The sequence below is a fragment of the Dunckerocampus dactyliophorus genome, chromosome 15 (genome assembly GCF_027744805.1).
Source record: "Dunckerocampus dactyliophorus isolate RoL2022-P2 chromosome 15, RoL_Ddac_1.1, whole genome shotgun sequence".
Taxonomy (NCBI): domain Eukaryota; kingdom Metazoa; phylum Chordata; class Actinopteri; order Syngnathiformes; family Syngnathidae; genus Dunckerocampus; species Dunckerocampus dactyliophorus.
In genome coordinates, this window is record NC_072833.1 from 3,695,661 (window position 1) to 3,718,042 (window position 22,382).

General features: G+C 40.7%; 1 protein-coding gene across 6 annotated transcripts in view; it reads left to right on the forward strand.

The window, feature by feature from the left end:
* tfec (transcription factor EC) overlaps positions 1-8,630 on the forward strand; it is a 41,238-nt gene extending 32,608 nt beyond the window's left edge. For 4 of the 6 annotated variants that reach the window (XM_054753910.1, XM_054753908.1, XM_054753912.1 and 1 more), the window contains exons 2-8: positions 76-309; positions 606-707; positions 1,857-1,977; positions 4,005-4,061; positions 4,139-4,214; positions 6,084-6,231; positions 7,803-8,630. In XM_054753910.1, the coding sequence (XP_054609885.1) occupies positions 76-309; positions 606-707; positions 1,857-1,977; positions 4,005-4,061; positions 4,139-4,214; positions 6,084-6,231; positions 7,803-8,264 (1,200 nt within the window). In that variant the 3' untranslated portion in view covers positions 8,265-8,630. The remainder of the gene's footprint in view (positions 1-75; positions 310-605; positions 708-1,856; positions 1,978-4,004; positions 4,062-4,138; positions 4,215-6,083; positions 6,232-7,802) is intronic. The other 2 variants (XM_054753907.1, XM_054753911.1) reach the window with 1 other exon arrangement.
* The last annotated feature ends 13,752 nt before the right edge of the window (positions 8,631-22,382 follow it).

A 22,382-nucleotide genomic window follows, 5' to 3' on the forward strand; every position in this document is an offset into this window, starting at 1 on the left:
CGACCATTTCTCGCAACACCTGCGTTAGTCAGCAACTGTGCACACCCTCCAACTATTTCTCCTCCTCGACCGCAGGTACAGAACCAACTGGAGACCTCCAAGTTCCACCTCCACCAGAGTCAGAACCAGCAGGTCAAGCAGTACCTGACGCTGGGCTCCAAACTGGCCTCCTCAGCCGTGCCCCAGCCTCCACCACCGCACCCCCACACCCCCATCATGAGGAACGGACACATGGCGTCCGTCAACGACCCCGGCAGCAACCCCGACAGCCCCGTCACCCTGATGAGCATGGGCGGCCATGACAGCGAGGTAAGGAAGTGAAATTGTAGGGGAATGAAAAGGGTGAAGTTGAAACCGCATCAGCCACGGCGCAGTCTGGGGGAGATTTATTTCAAAATGATGACACATCTTCCCGTCACCCGTCTCGGCCCTCCCACATTCTTTTATTATGATAAGAGAATCTCTGATGTGCTCATCAATCCCATCTGAAAAAGATGTTTTGCTCTGCTTCTTCCTACTCCTTTTCAGACATGCCCTGTACTTCTACGTAACTTTGGTGAGCATTTTTCGGTGTCTGCTTGGCTTTCATGACTGTTTTCTTGCAGTTCCCCATGGATGAAGTTATTGATGACCTTATCAGTCTTGAATCGGGCTTCAAAGATGGAGGCCTGGATTGCATGGAGCCTAACATCATCATGCAAAACAATGTAAGTATGGATCGCCTTCATTATTTGCTTTTTACGAAGGCTTTCGGGGTGTGTGTGGGGGGGGTTGGTTTGGCCCTATCTTTGAGGTCAGCTTAAGTCTTGAGATGAGTCAAAGTTCATCAGGGCTTAGCAACAGTTCCCAAGATCCAAGAATCGCGACGCTTTCCACAAACAAGGGGAAGGATAAAATAAACTCTGCTTATTCCTACTCCTTTGTGGACACGTTGGATTGTCAAATGTTCTTAAATGTAACTGTGTCAGGCATGCTGGAAATACACTAAACCACACGGAGCTAAAGGATGCAGTGACGTGAGACACTTAATGGGATTTTTTCTGGAATGATACCATGTCGGAACGTATCAGTACAGGCACGTTAGCATCTGTGATGGGAGGAGTCGTTGTGAATTGTTGGGCTTTTGATAAGCGACTCCTTCTTTGGTGAGATAGCAACAGAAAAATGTGCTCCTGTTTTGTTTCCTCTGTCCTTACATGTTGTGAAGGAGGGACTCCCTCATTTATTGCTGATTCAATCAACTTTACTATTACACAGTTTTATACTTTTCCCGATAAGAAAATGTTATTCAGAGGAAGTGAGCAGACAACAAGTAATTGTGGTAAGATTCAATCAACTCTGTTTCTTCCTACTCCTTTGAGCCATGTTGAATTGTACAAGTGTAAATGTAATGTAACTGTGTTAAGCATATTTACAATAAACTAAAGCGTTCCCATTGTGTATTTCTCCATAAATACACAAATTTAGATGAGAGACACATAAGGGGAGGTTAAAGGGCGGCGGCATTCTACATCTTGACCCCTGGTCTGTAAAAAGGCATCATTATAGCTGAGAAAACAGTTTTGTCTTTGTTTCCAAGCAGCTCCATCATTTTTTGAAAAAAAAAAAAAAATACATTTTCAACACAGAAGATATCTCTGTTGAGTGTGATGGTGGCATGAGCAGAGGTCAGGGGTAGACGGGAGCCTGGTTGGCCTCGTTCCAGTTGTTTTTACTCATTGTGATGCAAGATAAGCAATTTGCATGGCTAACCCCCTGCTGGAGGGGGCGTCGGGGCGTCCACCATCCTCCTACAAGCCTCACATCCCTTCATTTGTCATGATCCACTATTTAAAAGTGTCTTCTTTCCTCCTCAGGTGTCTCTCAGTAGCAGCATGCTGGACGTGTATGGGGGTGAACAAGGTATGAACCCCCCTAATGGTGGACTGAGTCCCACATCTAACCCCACAAAGCTCACAGTAAAAAGGGAATACACAGGTATGGACTCATACCGCATATAGCGCTAAATTTAACAGCCGCACACTTGAAATAGACTCACACACTTGATGTCCAATCCATTAGGTATACCTGGTTCTGCATCATACCAACACAATAACTAACCTTCACAACGGAGCACCTGGACTTTATCTCTCAAAAAACAGCTGAAAAAGATGAGACGTCTTATACTCAAGTTCTAGAACAAACACTCAAGTCAGAGATTTTCTTCTTATCACTCACACACCCCAGCAACCTAGAGAGATGCAGCTGCAGCACACTGTTGTCTTTCTTTCTTGAAAAACAGAGGTTTTCTTATATTCGGGGTCTGGAATAACCACTTATATCGAGTCAGAGCTTTTCCTCCTGTCACCCAGACAGACCAGCGACCCAGACAAGATGCAGCAACACAGGACTTTTCTTTCTTTTGAACAAGAGGGGTCATCTTATATTTGGGGTCTAGGATAATCACGTATATCGAGTCACAGCTTTTCTTCCTGTCACTCACATACACAAGCGACCACGAGAGACACAGCTGCAAAACAGTATTTTTCTGTCTTGAAAAAGAAGGGCCTAGAATAATGACTTCTAGAGTCACAGCTTTTCTTCCCATCACTCACACACACCTGCCACCTAGATAGATACAGCTGCAACCCAGTATTTTTGTCTTGAAAAAGAGGGGTCATCTTATGTATTCAGGGTTTTGCATAACCACCTATAGCGAATCAGAGATTTTCCTCCTGTCACTCACACAGAACAGTGACCTATAGAGATGCAAATGCATCACAGTACTTTTCTATCTTGAAAAAGAGGTGTCGTCTTATACTCAGTGTCTAGAGTAACCACTTTTATCAAGTCAGAGCTTTTCCTCCTGTCACTCACACACACCAGCGACCTACAGAGATGCAGCCACAACACTGTAGTTTTCCATCTTGAAAAAGAGTGGTCGTCTTATACTCGAGGTCTCGAATAACAACCTATAGCTAATCAGAGTTTTTCCTCCTGTCACCCACACAGACCAGAGACGTAGGGAAATGCAGCAGCAACACAGAGAAGAGAGGTCCTTTTTTCTTCAGGGTTGAGAATAACCACTTACAGCAAATCCGAGTTCTTCTTCCTGTCACGCATAGTCAAAAGTTTAGACACGCTTTCTCATTCAATAGCATGAGGAAGTGTGTCCAAACATGGACTGGTGGACTGGTAGCGTGTATACTAGCGGCCTGAACAGATGCAGCTGCAACACAGTATTGTTCAAAACATGTGAACAATTTGGATCAATGTGGTGTTATCTTTAAAATGACAGGACAGGACTCTTGAATAGGATGTTTGGTGCCAGTGAGCGTATAAGTAGGCATATGTACATATTAGCAATATTTCTCCAAATTTATCCACTCTCAGCAGACTTTTTTGTTGAAAAAATACAACTAATCATCACACTCTTATTAATACGGGGACCTAAATGATTTTGGAAGTCCAAAGTATTGCCTGAAGAGCCCTCCACTCTCCCTCTCAGTGTCAGCGTGGCGAGGAAAGGAGAGGAGAGGACAATGCGCTGCCACACAGACTCCAAATTGTCTTGATTGAATCAACAGAGACAAATTGGGAAATCCAATTTCAGCACCCTAATGATGTAATTTGGAAAAATGTGAATACAAATACAAATGCAGTGGCATTTTTTAGCCCCTCTCCAGGGCCGCTTCGTAAATTTGCTTAATTACGGAGTACGTCGTTTAAAAAAAAGTGCTCACTATTTTTTATTTTTTTTTTGCCACATGCAGCAGGAGCTATACTGAGCTTTCTTTCATTCTGTGTGTGTGTGTGTGTGTGTGTATGTGTGTGTGCGTGCGTGTGTGTGTGTGCGTGCGTGAGGTCAAGCTAATTCATGCATGGAAACGCCACATTCTGGCTGACCTCAGCTCTGAACTCGCTGTCTTTCTCTCTTGACTGTGTCTAAATCAGACCGCGTTGCGAATCAATTGGTTATCCAGCTGCGATATCACTCGTCTTTGTCTTTCTTTATGTCTTGACAGAACACGACACTCGGGTCATGGCCAAGGAGAGGCAGAAAAAGGACAACCACAACTTGAGTGAGTGTCTATGATCTTTTCCACACTTAAAAAAAAAGGATTAAAAACGTAACCGTCTTTATTTCGGCAATTTTCAGTTGAAAGAAGGCGAAGATACAACATCAACTACAGGATTAAGGAGCTGGGGACGCTCATACCGAAGTCAAACGACCCGTGAGTTGCTCATTTAAACTTGTGTTCACAGGCCGCCATATTAGGTACACCTGCACAATCGAATACAAGAGCAATGTTGAAAATTCTGGCTTTACAACAACCAAATAAATAATCATAATATAACACATTGCATACATTATATTATATATAATCATAATAAATTATACAAATCCTAATATAACTTCTAACTTTACAAGGATTTAAAAATAATTATAACTTAAAAATGACAAATAATTGATTTTTTTTTTTGCTGTTATTTTATTAAAAGTACACTAAACTCTGACTTTACAAAGATTTAAAAAAATATAACTTAAAAATGACTAATAATTGAAAATAAAAAAATTATTGCTGTTATTTTATTAAACATACAGTAAATTCTGACTTTACAAAGATTAAAAAATCTATATATAACTTAACAATGACTAATAATTAAAAAATAAATAATATATCGCTTTAAATTGTTTTAATTAAAAAATACAAAAAAATTCCAGCTTTAAAAAGATTAAAAAAACAATTATCATCTAACTTAAAAATGTAGAATAAATGAAAATAAATAATGTATTTCTTCAGATTTATGAATTAGAAATAGACAAAATTCTGACTTTTCAAAGATTAAAAAAAATAATTAGAACATAAATTAAACATGACCTGTGATTGGCTGGCGACCAGTCCAGGGTGTACCCCGCTCACGCTGGGATAGGCTCCAGCATACCCGCGACCCTTGTGAGGATAAGCGGCATAGAAAATGAATGGGTGGATGGAAATTAAACATGACTAATAATAACATAAATACTGTATTACTTTAAATGTCTTAATCTAAAGAAACACACGAGGACTGACACTGTTAAAGAGGTACTCATTTCTGCTTGTTACTGTGGTTGTAACTGGTATAGCACAGTAAGGCATCAACATCAGCATTAAAACTTGGATACAGCTCTTGTTATGGACATGTGTATTAATACCTAACATTGTGTATTTATTTTTTTAACAATATGAGTAGTTGATAGTCTTACATCACCATCCATCAGAATCAAATAAATGATTTTTTTTTAAACGTATGGATAAGTTGTGAAGTGCAACTCCACGCCAGCAGATGGCAGTATGCGGCAGTCCCTATCTATACCACAGCATACTACAACCACAATTATGATATGCGCTTTCTTGATACGTCAATATTGAGAATTAGTATGTATTTTTTGACACTTTTTAACACATTGGATCACATCAGACACTCGAAGGCATGCAAGAGCAGGCAGGGAGTGGATTAAACTGTAAGCTAAATGAATCCGAATGCACTTGAACTTTCACTGATGTCATCTGGGCAAGCATGAATCAAAGTTTGAAGAGCAACTAGAGCGCTGGAGCTGAATTAAAATCCAATGGCCATCTCCTGCAATTGAACTTTGCCACACATTTTAAATTGGAAGGTGGGTCTTGTCACCGCCGCGCCATTAACGTGGGATAAAGGAGATTATTAGCTCTGATCCAACTAGCACTCCTGTGGAAAAGGACAATTTCACCTCCTTTCCTTTTAAATAATCAAATAAAAAAAAGGCGGTAATCTCCACTGAAGAATGACTTGCACTCTCACACCTTAGCCAACTTAGCTCATTTTCCTTCACCTATTTGTACTCCAGGATTAATTTTAGACACCAAGGAAGTACAAGAATGGACTTTTCACATAGCTACTTAATTATTCTATTAAAATCCCCTTTCAGAGTCCCCATGCAATGTCTAAGGATGAATAATTCCCCGTGTAAGTCGTCATTTCTTATTCACATCATAAAAAGACAGCGGGAGGAAAAAAACCTTAAAAACACGCCTGCTCGTCTTTTTTAAAAGAGGTTATCTTGGACATTTTATGTGCAGCGACATGCGCTGGAACAAAGGCACCATCCTGAAGGCCTCGGTGGAGTACATCAGGTGGCTGCAGAAGGAGCAGCAGCACGCCCGCGAGCTGGAAGGGCGGCAGAAGAAGCTGGAGCAGGCCAACAGGAGGCTTCTGCTCAGGATTCAGGTAACAACGTACTAACTTTTTCACATATATTTCCTTTTGCTTCTCTATAATAATGGCCTCTTTGAGTTTTGAATCATCATCATCATCTTAAGTGCATATACTGTAGCTAAAAAGCAATCCTATTTCTTAATTTGGACAATTTATTTTTTTAGCAATTTAGTATTTGTTTTGGCTCTTTCACAACATACAAACACACTTTCTGGATGTATCTGTGTCACGTCCGTGTAGCGGTCATAAATGCACAATACCTCTACTTGTGTCTTTTCCGGAAATGGCTTTCGTCTAGCTTGTGAGTGGCTGGAGTTATAGTGACCCCTGTTGCTTTGGAATGCAATTGACAGCATTTTCCTGCAGATGATTAGATTGCAATTAATTAAATAAATACATTAACGCAAATAAATAACATGAAAAAATAATACTACACAATAAAATTACATGTATTAATTTAAAAAAATTATTTATCCGTCATTTTTCAGTGCATTTGGCCTTCTGTCCACACACAAACTGTGTTTTACAGTTGCTGATATTAATTTTGCTTCTGTTTTTTATTGTTACCTTTTGTGCTTTTATTTCCTGCTACTAGTTCTAGAACTCTCCACCATTTGTGTTTTTTCCGCATTCGCCTTTCTTAAGCTTGTGATTGGCTATAATAGCCTTATGGTGTGGGGTTTTAGCACCACCTGTTGCATGCATGCACTTGACTGCCTGCTAATACATTTTCCTACAATAAAATAACAATAAATGAATCACAATAAATAATAAAAAGTCTACTACTTTGCAATGTTTGTGTATTTTCCGGATCTGACTTTCTTCAAGATTCAATAACAGTCTTATGGTTAGGAGTTGTAGCGCCACCTGTTGCTTTGGCATGCACTTGACAGCCTGCAAATGCATTTTCCTTAGGACAATAAAAAATATAAAAACTAAATTAATAAATAGTAATTTTTTTGTGAATGCATAAAAAAATGTAAATATATATTTTTTAAATGTGTTTTTGACCATTCCTGCACAGACACAGAGTGTTTAATGTCACTGAAATGGGAAAAATAGTTTTCGCACTACTACTGCTCTTCAGTATTTGTGTCATCTCAGCAGATGACTTTCTTCTAGCTTGTGATTGGCTATAATGCCGGTCTTATGTTTAGGAGCTTTAGCGTTACCTGGCGCTTTGACATGCACTTGACTTGACTTGACTTGGCAAATGCATTTTTCATAAAGAATATGCATTTTTAATATTAATATTACTTTTTGGGTAAAACAAATGTGTTTTATTACTACTACTACAGTACTACTGCTCTTCAGTGTTTGTGTCTTTTCTGCATGTGACTTTCTTCTAGCTTGTGATTGGCTATAATGTTGGGTTTTAAGGCTACCTGTTGCTCAACTGACCTATGAGAGCTGTTCCATTCAGCCAAAGACGAGTTCAGTTAAAAACATAGCGCTCATCCCTCCTAAACGGAAAAGGGTGCTGATGATGATCTGATTCCTGCTTGGATGATCAAACATGCGAAGAAGTGACGCCCAGCCTCCCAACGTACTGTTTGATGACATCCGTTTTTGTTTCTTAAAAGGAACTTGAGATCCAGGCTCGAGCGCACGGCCTCCCGAACATGGCGACGTCTTTGGGGACGACAGAGCTGCCCTCACTTCTCCTCAAACAACAGCAGCAGCAACAATCGTCCCCCCAGCCTCAGCAGCCGCCTCTCTACCAGGAAGACCCAAACAGTGATTACCTCCAGAGGATAGCCGTGGTTGCCGGCGTCCCGTCCATCCCGGGGGGAGCTCCCTCCGCGCCTCAGGACCACATGGCGGGCGCCGACGGCTGCACCACCTTCTCCGACCCGCTGTCCCACTTCACGGAAATCTTCAGCGCCACGCTCAAGGGGGAGCAGCGGCTGGACGAGCTCCTCATGGACGACCCCCTGTCGCCTTTTGGCGCTGACCCGCTGCTGTCGTCCGGGTCGCCCGGGGGGGCATCCAAGGACAGCAGCCGCCGGAGCAGCTTCAGCTCGGGGGAGGGCGACGAGCTATAATGCAGACGGGGGTTAAAGGTTAAACAGGGCATCAGACTGACAGACCCGCCTTGTATATACTGTACAGTTCTTACTGATCCAGGATCAGCTCATGGACCTCCCATAAAAGGACTTCTATTCATTCAAAAAGGGAGACATTTACTAGCCTTTGGTAACACTGTAGTCGCTGTATACTGAAAACTACTCCAAAAAAACCCCAGTTTTATTTTGAATTGTTACGTTCCAGCATCCAGCGTGCCTTATTCTTCCACCGCAGTGCCTAACATGCTGTGTTTCTGTATTTATACATCAATGTAATCATAAATATACATATTATTATCTAACATGTTACATTTTTTATGTCTTGTAGGGGTGGGGAACACTATAATAAACCCCTTTTTTGATAAGAATGCCCTCTTCTTGTCATGCAGTATCAACAGGATGTCATAATTATAATAATAATAACAATAACGCAACATATTTCACCCACAAAAGGCTGCAAAGTGAAGCAAAAGCAAAGGTGGCTGATTGGGGATGAAAAAGAGAGAAAGCAAGGAGGAAGTGGACAATGGAGACAAGTATTGAGGAGGAGTAGTCATACTGATGAGCCCACTGTGAGCTGATGAGCCCTCGAGTGCGCATAATGACGAGAAAATGAACGCTTGAGCAGTGAGAAAAGGAAAAGTTTACTGGACAAGACGTAAGGTTGATTGCAAAGTCCAGCAGAATTTTGTGTTATTTTATTATTATTTTCATTAATCATAATACTAAAAAGTTACATACTTTATACTTGGAGAAAATTAATAAGTCATGACAAAATATAAAATGATTGTTTTCGTCAAAATAAAAATATTACTAGTAATGATATAAAAATACATGATACAAAATGAATCCCCAACCTGTGGTAAAATACAGTGGAACGTCGGTTGGCGTCCGGCCCAGTTAGAATGTTTTCCGGTTGACGTCGAAAATTGACGCAAGCATTTTGCCTTGGTTGGCGTACATCTTCCGGTTAGCATACAATATAATGCATGTCTTGTCGTGTTATTAATACACTGCGTGAGTCCAACTGTGTTCTTAACAGAACTTCTTATTACCGTAATCTTCAAAAGTTTCAGGCCGCTAATAATTTGAAAGTTTTGACTACATTTTTTTCACTCACGGAACATGGAGAAAGAAGCCATTAAATGTTGGTGAGGATCTGGATAAAGAGGAATAATACAGGAATGTATTATTATAGTTTGACTCACTACGTATTAATATTAAAGGAATGGTCCACGTCCAGAGAACAATAATGGCACCCCCTCTTCAACAGGAAGTAGCCTGCTAACTAACAAACAAGACAAACCAACACAAATACACTCCACGGTTGCTTTACTAAAGACATACAGACCTCTGCCCAGGCTCAATTGTTAACAAAACATAAAAGAAAGACAACTGTGGCATGTATGTGTGTTTGTATGTCTATCTGTTCTTAGTTAGCATGCTACTTCCTGTTTCATGGAAGATTTCACGCAGCGGACCATTCCTTTAATTTCATTTAATGCCAAAATAAACACCCTGGAAAATGTTCTGTTGTACAAAATAATGTGTTAACTAGGTATCTTGAAAAAATATAGTACTTGCAGCGCATTTCCATGTAGCTTAGCAAAGAATTAGCGCATGATGTCATCACTGGTCGACAAGAAGACAAGATGGCCGCCCCGTGTGAGATTCCAATCCTGTACAATCATTTCATTGACACACCTAAGCTCAATCAATACTGTAATACAATTACAAGTAAGAAGTTGAGATAACTAAAGTGAAACTGACACATAATAATGGTCTGATGCAAGAGTCTAACACAAGAGTAGACACAATGCTATGAAAAAAGATGCTAACTTTTCCACACATTTGAATAAGACTCCGGAGACGACGCATTTCCTCCATATCAAAAGCGACGCATGGACAAAGTTCAAGGCTCGTTACGTGCAGGCCTTCAAGCAGGAATTGTGGTTGGATGAGGCAATGGTGACATCAGGACGGGGCGCTTTTTATTTGGAATATCACACTTCATCTTTTTTTTTTTTTAAGTAAAATTGAGAAAGCAGTGTCGATATCTGATAACACGTGCATGTTAGAGACATTAGCTGCACACGTCTGAGTGTTTTTAACGCACGTTTGGGAGCCTTCCTCCTACTACTACTTCATCTCCTTCATGAGAACCTGATTAAACCCCAATAAAACTGCAAAAGTATAACATGCCGATTCACTTGGCAGGTCGCACGCAAGGTTAAACAGCCTGAATAAAACTCAGCATTCTCTACTTGGAACACAGCTGTTGCGTTGTGTGTTCAGCAGCAGGTGGCAGCAATGCACTGCCTATGCACTTGCATGGCTATTTCCTTTCAAAACTACAACAATTACTCAAGTAATCATGTAGCCACATACAAACCAGTACCCGCAAGAATTTAGTAGGATTTCATACTAAAAGCATTGCATAATTAGTAGAAAACTTGACATATTTTGGGGGCTGATTTGATACAAAAAATAACACACTGCTGAAATGGACCAAAAGAGAATTAAGCAGGCTTTTATACAAAAATGAAAGCCCTTGGAATTCAGCGTTTATTCAAGAGTATTTACTAGGATTTTATGCCAAAGTAACACACTTAAATTAGTAGAAAATGTACCATATTGTAAAGGGTTGCTTACAAAAGCTTCAATATGTTTAGGGCTATGTGTATTTGACCACATCTAGTGGGATTTCATGCAAAATGTAATGCATTGTAATTAGAAGAAATTGTTTTTGAGAGTATTTAGTGGGATTTTATACGAAAGTAACACACTTCAATTCATTGAAAACTAATATATTTTAAATTGTTACTTAAAAAAGCTTCACATTTTTTAACATACTGTATGGACCAATTTGTGTATGAGAGGGTATTTAGTGGGATTTCCTGCAAAAGCAATACGCTTCAATTTGTAGAAAACAAACATATTTTAAAGAGTTACTTGTAACTCTTTCATTTTTTAATACATTTAGTAGCATTTCATACAGAAAATGAACACACTGTAATTAGTAATGTATATATATATATATATATATATATATATATATATATATATATATATATATATATATATATATATATATATACATATATGTATGTATGTATATACAAAAGGCAATACACTTTCATTAGTAAATAACTGGCATATTTTGGGGTGGGGGTTCCTTACAAAAGGTCCAGTGCCTGTTCTCAGGAGAATTCAGTGCGATTGTACAAATTGCAAAAGCTTCATTTCTTCACATGTGAACCAATTTAGTACAGTACCTTCCAAAAATATGGAACAATTTTAGCATTTTCAATGCAGCATATCTGCCTGGTTGTCATTTTGAGTGTTTTTGTGTGTCCACAAGTAATACTTTGTACAATTTCCAACTCAATTCTTGCACTGAGCTTCCTTGTATGAACTGATAAATCTAAAGCGACCAAGCGATGTCGTGAACCCCCCTAGCCGAGGCGTCCTGTCACCAAAAACGACGCTGTCAGAGCCCCCTGCCGGCCTCCCAGCAGCCCGGGTGTCCGCCATGGAGTGCTACAAGGCTCTTCTCACCTGTCGAGCCTGCCACCGCTAACGCTTAATCACCTCCTGCCTAGGTCGTACAAACACACACGGGTGTGTGTCAGTTCAACAAGAAAGCAACAGCGTGGCAAGAAAAGAAAGGAGCTAAAGAGTGGAAATAATGATGTGGAGGCACTAATCACCAAATGTTATATCTATTTCCAGCAATGAGTCACATACGTGTGACAAACAACAATATCCTGCCTCGGAACTGTGGAAAATGTGCACAACTATGACACAAAGGTTAGGTCATGAAGTCATCCCATGATGCTTTGGGCCACTCTGTAAAAAAAAAAAAAAATGGAGGCGGGGGGGGACCAGAGCACAAAAAAAAACCAAAGGGGAGGCCAGGCCTTTCCGAAATGCTATAAAATTAATGCGATTTCCAGAGTTTTTTATGAATCGTGCCAGATGCCAAATCCATAACTTCAAACAAATTGACTTCCAATTATTGGTCGCGGTGCACCACTTCCAGATGTGCAACAGATGGGGGCCGGGGCGACCCAAGGTGTCTCAGCCCCGTGCTTTGTGTTATTGTGCAGTAAAAACAGCGGTGCGGACGTCTGCGTGAGTGTGTGTGTGTGTTTTAAATCACAGTGGGCTGTGGGCTGGAGGTGAAGGGAAGGACAAGAGGGACAGAAATGAAAAAAAAGACTAAAAAGAAAGAAATCATCATTAGGAAGAGGAGACAATGTAAGCGTTAATACAGGCTGATATTATGTAAAGACACATGGTGGGGGATTGAAACATGGAAATGTGATCTCTGCTCCAGCTTCCAGGGCTGGGATTAAATGAAGGGGGGGAAAAAAAGAACAATTATAGCGCCCTCTTTTTTTGGTGCATATGTTAATAGCGTACAATATCCCTGCATGCATAAAGCACATCAAATCGCTCCTTTTTTTGTTGCTTTCGTCATAAGCAGCACTGTTGTTGCTTTAAAAGTGACGTGCGTGCACAACAAACGCAATTTCATACAAAAAGCAATTCACTACAGTTAGCAAACACATAAATACATGTGTTTTGGCTTCATGCTCCCCATGTAGATCAATACAGGTTCGCCAGGCAATTTAGGATACAAAAAGTAATGCCGGTTTCTGTGGGAATTTAGAAAGATTTCGTACCAAAAATACTGCAGTGCCTGTGTTTTGCCAACACTTAGTAGGACTTCATACAAAACATAATGGACTGTACTCATGGACCCATGCTTGTTTTTGTGTGCATTTTGTAGGATTTTATACATAAAGTAGTGCATTATATAATATGTGCAATTGCACGGTAATTAGCAGAAAACATTCTAGGATTACGCCAAAAATCTTAATTTTCTAATTTACCAGGATTTTATTCAGAAAGTGGTACACTCTACTTATGGACCAATGCCTGTTTTCATAAGAATTTACCAGGATTTTATTAAGAAAGTGGAACACTCTACTTAGGATTTAATATACGGTAACATCTAATGCACTGTTACTTATGGAACAATGCTTGTTTTTGCAGAATTCACTACAATTTAATACAGAAAGTTCTACACTCCTTTTATAAACCAATGCCGGTTTTCATGAGAATTTAGTAGGATTTTATACAGAAAATACTACAATCTACTTATGGAGAAATGCCTGTTTTCATGATAATTTAATAAGATTTTGTAAAAATTTCTGTTTTCATGAGAATTTAACAGGATTTTATACAGAAAGTACTACTCCACTGTTTTTATGACAATTCAGTAGGATTTTATACACAAAGTACTACACTCTACTTATGGAATAATGCCTGTAAGATTTTGTAAAAATGTCTGTTTTCATGACAATTTAATAGGATTTTATACAGAAAGTAATACACTGTACTTATGGAAAAATGCCTGTTTTCATGAGAATTTAATAGGACTTTTTTTTTACAGAAAGTACTACACTGTACTTATGAAAAAATACATGTTTTCATGTGAATTTAGAATGACTTTATACAGAAAGTACTACACTCTACTGTTTCCAAGAGAATTTAATAGGATTGCATACAACATCTAATGCACTGTACTTATTGAATGATGCCCGTTCTTGCAAAATTTAGTAGACTTTTATACAAAAAGCAATGCTATTAGTTAAAAAAACAACAACAATACTTTGGGAGTTACATACAAAATGAATCATTCTCTCCTTACCAGTTCTAGAATGCATTGTCATATGTAGAATATGTCATTAGAAAGCATATTTCTAGGGTAATATAGAAAATCTTAATTTAGTAGGATTTCTCACAAAAGGTAATACACTCTACTTATGGACCAACGCCTGTTTTTGCAGAATTTAGCAGGATTTCAACCAAATAAATCAATACTCTGTAATCAGTTGAAGGCTAACATATTTTGGGGTTACTTAGCTTACATTAGTCACATATGAAGTGATACCTGTTTTTTCACAACATTTAGTAGGAATGAGTACAAACATGACTGCACGTTACATCGTGGAACATAGTGCACTGTACAGTGTGAGAGAAACGTAGCTTTTTAAAATAGTCAAATACTAGTGGTCGACAACCTCCAAGACGACCACCAAGCCCGGTGGCTATCCACACACACACGCACACAGAGGGAGGGGGTATCATTTCCTTGCATATTGTGGCTGCATGCTAATCCAACTAAGCAAGCCCGCCTCTGGCTGGTGTCACACACACTCCAACACACTTTAACCTTGTGTTATCTGGATGACCTTCTCCGCAGAAGAAAAGCCAGCATTTTCTTGCTTTTATTTGTTTGGTGGTTGGATCATTAGCAGATAATGATCCCTCCCCCCCCCCCACCTACTGCTGCATTTCCGTGATGGGCATCTTGTGTGCATTATTCATCCATTCACTCCCTCCTCACCGTCTCTTTCCTGTAACTGTCGTGTTCCCTCTCGCGACCCGGCCCAGGCGCTGGGCCTTTGGAGCTTGCATTCATCTATTATAGATGGGTAATTGTTTATTAAATGCAGGCCTGACCCTATTATGCCTATTACCGGAGTGAGCACCGCACACCCACGCTGGCTGGCAAGCGACTGCACTCCTGCACGGATTCCGGAAAGATCTAACAAGGAACTGTCAAGGAACGGTGCAAGGAGGAGGGGGAGGAGGAGGAGGAGGAAAAGTGCCTGCCGTCTGGCCTGAGAAGATGGAGGCAAAGACAAGAAACGGAGAGCTTAAAGAGACGCTTTGCCTCTCATTACACTGACTCCTAATCTACCTCTGCCCTTTGCGGGACAATCCCTGCTTCAGGCGTTTGGAGGCTTCCAGAAGTGGATTCATTACTTTGGCTGAAGTCTGGCTGACACTAGAGGTCACTATTGCAGCAGAGTTGTTGCATGCACGCTACAAGAAGCTGTCCCAACAATTCCATGATAAATTAATCAGTAGCTTCATTTATGTTAAAATATATAAGCTTCATTTTGGAACATGTGGACCAATGACTTTAGTAGTAGAAAGCTGACCAGCATGAATAAAAAATAAATAAAAAGGAACTACAGCACTGGTTTTAGCTCACAAACTTTTTGTTTAAGCGCAATGACACGCTGGCAAATGAGTCACAATAAGGGCCGGCACCTCGCTGGGGCAGTGCATGCTGGGATGGAACGTCAGCGGTGATCTGCATGATGGCCTGTCACTGGTTATCGGCCCGGTGGTGGGAAATTAACACAGGGTGCTAATTAAAGTGTCTGCATGCATTCAACACTCAGGCACATAACATTAGGCACACTTATGCTGATACAAGAGCTGTATCAAACATCATGCATTTACAAAGATTATCATAAAGACAGGAAGTGAACAGACTATCAAGAATTGCCGTTATTTACCGTAACTAATAATATGTTCATTACTGTGGTGGCAGTTTGAATTGGTGAACTGCGGTGCATCACAATAAAAGCTATTTTTAAGATTCGGTTTAGCTTATTTAGGTAAAAGAGAGCAGTGCTGTCATGTTTAAGTAAATTTAACCTCAAAATCGAGCATTAATGTCGTTGCAAGGGTCGTATTTTTCTGTGAGGTCACGTGTAGTTCGCCTGTGAGGGTATAACTAGAAAATGGACACATAGAATTACTTAAAAAAATGGAAAGTCACTAAAAATAGAGGGCGTGAGTGGTGATGTTCTTTATTCTGTCGGTTCCACAAAGAGTAAATAAGGCCTCACAAGCAACGTCACGCTAATGCTGCACCGTATTGCGCTCTGTAAGAGTATAAACTAAAAATAAATGTCAAATGAATAAGAAAAAAATATTAGGTGGGTAAAATTAGAGAAGACAGTGAGCTATCATGCTCTGCACGTTGGTTAGGCAGTTGCAAGCCTTTCATAATGAGTAAATAAGGCCTTGCAAGCAACATATGGCTAATGCTACACCATATTGTGCCCTGTGAGAATATAAACTAAAATTAAATTCAAATTAGTAAGAAAAAGTGAGTAGGTGAGTCAAGATGGAGGAGAGCGTGAGAGAGCATGTGTTGTTTATACTGGCGGCATGTTGTTCAGGCTGCTGCACACCTTCTGCAGTAAGTAAATAAGGCAAATGCTACATCATATTGTGCCCTGTGAGAGTATAAACTAAAAAGAAATGTAGGATTAATGAAAAAATGGGTAGGTGAGTACAAATGGGGGAGAGAGTGAGCTATCAAGTTCTTTACTCTGTTGGAGCGTCGATTAGTCCGCTGCACGCCCTCCGCTATGAGTAAATATGGCCTTGCAAGCATCATGAGGCTAATGCGACATGGAGATGAGCAATGATGTTTACAAATGGACCTTAATTCTAAATAAATGAGAGCATAGGTGAGCGCGCACGTACACAAACACACCCCTGAAATAAATGCAAATATCTCTTCCGAGTGCAAAATACCTCCCCGCATTATGGAATTTCTCATGTTCAGTCTGAGCTGTCATTGCAAGAACAGTGTGCGCTAATGTGTGTAATCTGCTTTGCAACACATCAATTATGATGGATATTGCTCCAGCGCCACGCTTCCAGGCTTTTTTTCTTCCCTTCGCCAGCCTGCAGGGGAAATCAGTCTTCTCTTGTTAGGCAACCTGTTTAGTAAATAATGATCCACTTTGAGGCTGGCTGACGCTGTAAAATGCGTTATATGTGTGTGTGTGTGTGTGTGTGGTGGCGCTCCAGTGCACATGGACTCCATCAAAAAAACACTTAATGTGAAAGCTGGATTTCAATCACGCCACCGCTGTGAACGACACCTTCGGAGCCGATGGGGCCATATGTAAAAAAAGTATAAATATTATCTGTGGCTTGTTCAAGTGTTTCCAGAGCTGTCTGAGCAAACACACACATTGCAAGTTCAATATTTAGATCTTGCGCTCTTGTCAAGCAAAATGGATTCTTTGCTTGCATTGTGAGTAATGTTTCTGCCGCATGAACTTAAAGGAGAAACAACAAGAAGAAAACAAAGAGAAGCTGAAAAGGGTCCCTTAGCTTCCATTGAAGATTCTGTGGGAACACTTTGGCCAAGATCCTTTTCTGGTTGGGTAGGGGAGAACTTCAGCAGAACCCTTTAAAAGCTCCATACAACCATCTCAGGTTCAATATCAGTCACCTCTGGAGATCTCAGAATCAACTCCTAGTATCTTATTTTGATATCTCCCTAAGACGATTCCATGCTGGCTATGCTGTGGGAACCATTTTCCTACAAAACACGTTGGGGAAAAACCTCCACGGAACATGTTTGGACTCGACCCTTTAGCCTTCACTTGAATTTGTATTCCTTACATCTCCAAGATATTTTGGACAATTCCATGTTTCCAACTTTGGGGAAGTCCTTTTCCTTGGGCGCAGACCAGAGACCCCTTTAACACCTCATTGTCTTGATTGGGCTAGATGCTTTAGCTCCCCTTGAATCTTAATTCCATATCTCACAAGATATTTTGGACAATTCCATGCTTCTAACTGTGTGGGAACACTTTGGGGAAGGCCTTTTCCCATACATGGTCCATAAAACATGATGGTTTGGGGAAGAACCCCCAGACAATTTGTTCGCGCTGGACCATTTTCATTGTTACTCCTGATCTCTGATAATTGACAATTGACAATTCCATGCTTCTAACTTTGTGGGAACACTTTAGGGAAGGACTTCTTGGTGGGTGCAGAGAAACCTCCTCCATATCACACCAACACATTTTGGACAATTCCATGGCCCCAGTGTTGTGGGAACAGTTTGGGGAAGGCCCTTTTCCACTCCAAGTCCATAAAACATGTTGGGCTGGGGATGAACCTCCACAGACCTTGCTTGGGCTCAACCCTTCAGCCCTCTTTGAACGTGTATTCCTGACCTCCCAAATGAAGACATTTTGAATTCCATGCTTCTAACTTTGTGGGAAAACTTTGGGGAAGGTTTTTTTCTGCTCAAAATATGTTTGGATGCAAAAGAACCCCCACAAGCCCCTTCAAAACCTCATTGTCCTGTTTGGGCTGTGCTCCTTTAGCTCCCCTTGAATTTGACTTCCACATCTCACCAAGATATTTTGGACAATTTCATGTTTCCAACTTTGTGGGAATACTTTAAGGAAGTCCTTTTCTGCTCAAGGGTGCACAAGAACCTCAACAGAAATGCATATTTTCTTCCCTTTTCACATCCTATAGGCAGGATGGCTAAGTGTTCCAGTACTGCTTTAACCATATGTCATTTTCTTCTTGTTTTTTTAACATACCACAAGTTTGAAGAAGTCCAGAGCTCTCCAGCAAATCCAAAATTTAGCTTGGCTCTGAATCCTCCACATCCTGCTTTGTGCACCAGAATAAAAGACAGGAAGGCGTTTCATTAACATAGCAAGTTGCAATGAAGCCAAGCAACACAACAGTGCACGTTTTGACAAAACACACAGAATATTCTGCTTAAAAAAAGGAAGGCAAGCCTCTGGGGGCCTCCACGCAGCCCACCATGTCTGCTAGAAGCTGGAGACAGACCTTCGGGAGGGGATCACATGGAGATCCCCCTGTCAGATCTCCAGCAGACTGCACACTTCAGTCAGTAAGTCAGTGGGTAAGTCAGTGGGTAAGTTGCTCCATCAGCACAGAGGGGCCCTTTAGACCAAACATTTTTAGTGTCAGCATAAAACCCATAGCTGCACTGGGACTAGCACCCGTGTGTATGTGTTTTCTCGTGTCAGACACACACAGAAAAACCAGAGACTTTCCCAGCTTTACTGCAGGTTGGGACAGACGCCGATGGGTATTCTATTTACTCCACACAAGCTGCTCCCCAATGTCCCATAAAGCTCCCCTTGCTCATGAACTAAGCCAGCCAGGGTTAAAGCTCCCCCAGCAGACAGCAAAGACTGAGTACCTGCCCACTGTGTGTGTCCTATGTTTGTGTGCATCCTCCCGCCACACACACACACACACACACACACACACACACACACACACCTCCCCTTTGCTACAGTGTAATGGCTTTATTTATGAAGTGGCAGCAGCAGTAACAGGCGGGTGATAAAAGGAGGAGATCGCCACGCTGGCCTGCAGCCATGTTGGCCTTTTGTAAGGCTCATACTATTTGATGTCAAGGGGCTTATTGGAGTAAACACTGCTGCCAGACAATCGAAGGTGGTGGATTACTATATAGTTCATACTGTAGATTGGACATTTCATTAGGTACACCTGCCTTACAAGACGTGCATGATGAATATGGATTGAACATTTTTGAATTGACGGGGTTATAGTTTGCATACTAGCACATTTTTTTGAAAATATTTTGTTCTGCCATGCAGCGAAATGGTTACATGATTAGAAACAGCAGGGTATGAGCGCAACAATAAATGTATTTTTGAGTGAAACCCCCCACAGAATATTTGTATGCAAGTCTTATTATTATATGCGATCGTGCAGCTGTACCTGTTTCCATATATTTTTGGTTACAAATATGACATATTTACATTATGTATAATTTAATCACATATATAGACCATAATCAAATCATAATATTATTTAGTTGAAAAGAATATATTGTATACATTTAATATATATATATATATATATATATATATATATATATATATACAGTATATGAATGCGTTTGTGTAAGCTAGCTCTTCTACTACTGAACTGCAACACCCTAAAGGGTGACAATTTGTCAGAATGTGCACCCTTTCTGTGTTGACCATGCTATTATTTTTCGGACAAATACACCACATGGTGGCGCTGTTGTTAAACCCTGTGACTTGACTTGAAATTTCTCACACGCGCGCTACAAAACACCCACTGTGACTTTAGGGTGCTTAGCCAAATGTCATTTGTGTAATGACTATAAACCTTTGCGGATAACTATACAGTCGTCCCTCGCTCTGCCGCGGTTTTACGAAAAAGAATGAATTAATAAATGATCACTCTTTTGTGGTTGACTGTGGTCCATTATTAGTCAAACAATACTGAAAGACAAAGTATTCTGGCCACTAGGCGTCAGTAATATTCCATTATTGAAACATGACAGATTACCGTCACACTTCATGTAGTCAGCCATGGCATTGTCTGACATGATAGAGTGAAAAAAAGTTATCCTCCCATTCTGTGTGGAAGTGGTAAGGTTTTAGCTTCTTTGTCCTTCTTCCCCACTCCGTTTTAGACCCGTTCTTAAGTTTAGAATACAGTAATTAACTTGCTAATTTGCTAATGGTTAAAGCCATGGCCATCTCTTGTGTCTCAGCTGGTAAGGCTGTGCATTACAATTGAGCAAACTGGTGTAAACAAAGAATAATAAGAGTGTAAAGGTGTCTACAGGGGTGTTATTCCATGTCTACGGGGCTCTAATAATGGCAAAAACTGTATTTAGAAAGTCATAAACGTGTTTTCCCTGCGCAAACTACAAAAAAGGTTCCATTCATTAATATTGAATCATACTTCGCAGAAGTTCGCTCATGGCGGTTGGGTCTGGAACCAATTACCCGCGATAAACAGGGGACGACTGTATTACATGCATTCTAGGATGTCTTCCAAAGCATTTTGACTACAACCCATAGAGGGCGTCGCAATGGTTGTAACAGGAGTTTGCCAATTTGTAACAGGAAAAAAATATGGAAAAAGCATTTCACAGTGTGAGTGCTTAGTCACTAGAAAATAAATCTAAATAATCAACAGTCAGAATTTGGCACTTACACCTGTAGTGTGAATGTAAAACTCCCTGCAAAAGAGGTCCATAAAGCCCAGCTGCTGTCATCACCAACACAATAAAAAATGAGTAAGAAGAAGAGGAGGTGAAGTATAAATAGAGTCTGGCTTTTGTGGCCTCCGCTAGATCCCATATTTCAGTCTGATTCACAGCTAAGACAACACATGCTTTTTCAGATGCATCATCTCAGTAAACTGCTCATTTGTTAGCTGCCTTTTTATAATCGCTGTCACGCCGAGGTCGCGTCGTCGTCGTGTTTTGCCAGGTGGATTGGGGCGGGCCCTGGCTGTTTTGATCCAAAGCAGCTGGCTTTGATGGGACGCCTTACCAAAATTCTCCTGGAGGAATCACCCTGTGCAAACAAACAGCACATCCCAGCACAGGACGGCGCATCTGCCGGCCATTAAGACACTCATATCTGTCTTGAACCCGTCTCAAAATAAGCCCGAGCTTGCGGATAAACAAATCGGGCCTCGGGCATCATTACTCTTTATTACAGAAGGTTGTTTGGAACGCACATCTGCAATGCCTTAAGTCTGCAAACAAGCACGGGTCACGGTGAGGTGAGGTGTCACATGCGTCATATTTTCACTCAATTATTCAAAACAGTGCAGCACAAACTTTATTTAAAACGCTCATGACACATACAAGGAACTGGTCTATGTTAGATTAGTTCACACAAGTTTTATGCATGTTTTTTTTTTTCCAATCAGTCTACTTTCATCGCACTCTTCCCGGGCTTCCCTGTACCGTAATCAGAATAATTCCCATATAGCCCTAGGGCGCCCCATGTCCCTCAACACCAAGCCCCAAGGAAAGATGGACAGCACCAACGCTTTCGCCCCTTGCAGCAGTTTGGACTTTTAAAACATGTTATCTACCGATGCAGCCCTTGGAATATTCATGCATACCGCCGCTGCTCTAGCAACCAGAATGCCCATCTCACTGCATAACTACTGTTATGTCCTCAAAAGCACAACAACGTGTCCTGGATGTTTTGTTAAGAAAGGTATAGGGGGGGCAAACCAGGGTAATGCATGAAACTCACACCAGGGCACACATTTGGGAACTACTTAAGAGCAGTGTTGTTTTTGTCAACGATGACGATGACAAAATTATTTCGTCGACAAAGCTTTTTTCCATGACAGACACAAGATGGTGACGGGCTACACATGGCTCTTGGATGACTAAAACGTGATGAGTCGAGAGTGAGTTTTCGTTGAACACGGATATCTTCTATGTATGTGGTGTGTTTTGAAGCGAAACCATCGATCGCTGGAGATCGGTGTCCAGCCAAATACAACGAGCGTAAACAGAATCGCTCGGTGATCAAGGGTGCGGACAAGCCCGAACGTCTATGTGGGTTGATCTGACAAATCTCAAGCAACTTTGATGAAATGTAGAATTAC